Source organism: Etheostoma cragini, chromosome 17 (assembly GCF_013103735.1).
Source record: "Etheostoma cragini isolate CJK2018 chromosome 17, CSU_Ecrag_1.0, whole genome shotgun sequence".
Classification (NCBI taxonomy): Eukaryota; Metazoa; Chordata; class Actinopteri; order Perciformes; family Percidae; genus Etheostoma; species Etheostoma cragini.
Window position 1 is genome coordinate 18,185,095 of NC_048423.1, and position 3,151 is coordinate 18,188,245.

The window sequence follows — 3,151 nt, forward strand, 5'->3', positions numbered from 1 at the left end:
CCCCCCCCCCCCCCCTACCACACACACATACACACCTCAAACTCCACCCTGTTTCACACCTACTGCAATGGTAATGATTATCCAGCCCATTATAGGGTGTTAATGAAACCAGCAGGAGGATCCCAGATTAGCCTCTCCACACACTTGCATGTTAACACACACATGCACACACACACACACAGAGAAAGTGTGAGGGTTTCACTTGAAGCTAGCATAACAACCAGATCCATTAATGATCTTTTCAGCGATCGGAAAGTGTCAGTGATGCAGGTTACCGTGTTCAGGGATCCATGACGTTAGATTACTGTCATTTTCTGTGTCTATTATGTTGTAAACCAATTTACAATAAACTTGTTTGTTTAAGGGCTGTTTAAATGATGGGCACACTCAGTCACAGTCTCAAACTTCCTCTTCCTCTAAGTGTACTTCATGCATTTAGCCACGTAACTAAATGGTTGTGTAATGATTACAACGTAATTTCATCATAACTGTAGCAACAATGCAAGTGAAATGTCATTTTTTATAACTGCAAATGGGTCTTTTGTACTTTAGAAACAGAAAAGTGCAATTATTAAATAAGTTTTTACAAAGTGAATTATTATCTAGTCCTAGTTTGCCTGTACTTTATCTGTTTGTGTCTTACCGTGCTTTTCATTATGTGGTTATGTTGTTTCTTTTTAAGTTAAATATATTTACCGACCAAACCACATTAGGTTGATGTTTTTGCTTCTGTGACTGGAAGGAGAGTCAAGGCTGTATCAGTGGGGGTCAATGCTAGAACCTTGGGCTGTGCAGAGAGTCACTAGTGTGGGAGACACAGCCTCACTAGAAGCATGAAGGCCACTGGTACGGAAACATCAGGCATCAATATTTCAACTAAAAATGTTTGTCAGACATTTAAAAGGTTACCCAGAAATATCAGGGAGCTCCAGCATTACCATTATCTTTGTATTACTCATGCACATGCAGTATGCCCACACAACTGCTGCACATCAACACACACTCACTCACTGACTGTGTTTCCCTGGCCAGGCCTATTCTTGTCAATGAGTTTGACACAGGAAACCTTTTTTTTTATCACTACACCCTCTGTGATTTACTAATTTAGGACAAGGGGCTCAATGCAAACGACACAAACTCTGTCCCAACAGGAGGAGAAAGTAGTCGAGACAGAGAGAGTGAGCAGCCACATCCTGTGGAGTTTATTGACCATTTTTGAATGTGCCATTGTCCTCCTAAGGGAGGAGGCTAAATGTTAATCTAGACTGAGAGGAAAAGAGGCACTGATTATTGCTCTGTTTATCTTAAGTCATGGTTTGTGGCAGTGGCACAAACAGCTGTTTTCATCAAGGGCTTTTAGAGGAAGGAAACTTCTACACAAAGAAGACAAAATAGGGCCCTGTGCCCACCTTAGATTTTGGCCTTCTTTGGGTCTTTTATTGGAGCCTCTTGGTGTTATATGCCTGCAACATGGGCTACTCCAAAAGCTGGGCTACAAAATATACTTTAGATGAGTTTATTATAATGGATATCTCACATCTTAAATGTAAACTTGTTCTGAATAATAAAGATATTTGGCCAGGATAGGTCAGCCTAAAAGTTGAGTAAACATGACTTGTTGCCTTAGCGGGACTTATCGCGTGAGCTTATCTAAATAGACCAAATCCTAAAGCCAAACTGATAACCTCCGCAACATGTCCGTGGCGTTTGAGTTGAAGCACCCTGCGCCCCGGAGGCAACAGCTGCTTCTGCCGTCTCGTCCTGCGTCACTTGCGTAAATTTCAAGCAATGCCAAATTCCTTGATGAAAATCACTGTATTTGATTGTAATTAAAAATAAATTCTACGGTAAATTTCTGGATGTATAGGTCAAATTCATCCTGCAGCGGCGTACACGAGTCAGGAAAGTTTCCCAAATGGCATTTAATATAGGCCTATGTCTGCCAAGTTGTGTACATTTCTGTATTTTAGACTCGTCAGTCTAAAAATGTCATCGGCCACTATCCCAATTTGTGGCGACGTTATAAAGGGAGCGTATTTACTGGATTTACACTTAACTACGTCCCATGGGTGGGGCTTTAAAACAGCTTCACACCAGATGTTCTGTCTCACAACAACAGCCGCAACCAGAGACAGTCTCCACTCCTAAACTGTATGCAGAGACAACATGCGTTTAAAATAACGCACATAAAGTTCAGGTATTTTTGATGTTGACAAAAACGAAAAAAAAGACAAAAAATATTACTATTGACGCCTCTGTTAGCAAATTTACCGAAATATCAGAGTATCATACAAGTTGTAGGCTAACATAGACTGACACTATGCATGTCAGAACCGTATAGCGGTCTCTTGTACACCATACAGCTACAGTTCCCGTTTGAAATGAGTTGACCTAATTACCGCGCGTCACATTATAGACAGTTAAAGAAAGCTTTTAGGTTATAGTCCAACTTTATCCGTCCAAACTTACTACAAGTTTACGTCAGCTATCTTAGTTTTAGCGTGTCAGTTGACTGTTTGTTGCGTGATGAAAAGAGAAACTATCGTTCCCCATCAGTAAATTGAGTCCATTGATTTGTCACTCAAAATAGTCAACATGTTCACACACGCCAGTGGGACAGTTGGAAGAGCCAGTTAAACAGCTCCGAATGTCATGGTGGGTGTCAGAGTGGGTTTTTGGTGCTTACCTCCAGCTTGGCCTATGCAAAACAAAACCGAGCAAAACCAAAATATGGACTTGTCTCCCCAGAGAGATCTCCGACGGGGTAATCTCCCCTCCATGGTTGTCTGGATGTTGAGCAAAAATAAGTAGCACAATTGTTTGACTCAGACTATAATCCACTAACTCTAGAAGCCTCTGTTAAACTTGTTCTCTGTTAAACTAGCTAAGCAAACTCTCTCAACTTTACACCAGAACTCACAGAGGTGGTAGGCAGAACCTTGTCACTTTGTCTCGAACTCTTGTCTTGATTAAACTGAACTTAGCAGCGCAAATGCAACGTGATACACGGAGGCACACAGCGTGCTCCTCCCCCTGCTGTCAGTCTCTCTCTCTCTCTCTCTCTGTCTCTCTCTCTCTCTGTCTCTCTCTCTCTGTCTCTCTCTGTCTCTCTCTGTCTCTCTCTGTCTCTCTCTCTCTCTGTCTCTCTCTC

General features: G+C 41.8%; 2 protein-coding genes across 4 annotated transcripts in view; one reads left to right on the forward strand and one right to left on the reverse strand.

Moving 5' to 3' along the window:
* Positions 1 to 2,986, reverse strand: part of vsir (V-set immunoregulatory receptor) — a 10,479-nt gene extending 7,493 nt beyond the window's left edge. The window contains exon 1 of the mRNA XM_034899165.1: positions 2,687 to 2,986. Coding sequence (XP_034755056.1) covers positions 2,687 to 2,780 — 94 coding nt within the window. The 5' untranslated portion in view covers positions 2,781 to 2,986. The remainder of the gene's footprint in view (positions 1 to 2,686) is intronic.
* Positions 1 to 3,151, forward strand: part of cdh23 (cadherin-related 23) — a 180,597-nt gene that overhangs the window by 156,667 nt on the left and 20,779 nt on the right. The window lies entirely within an intron of this gene.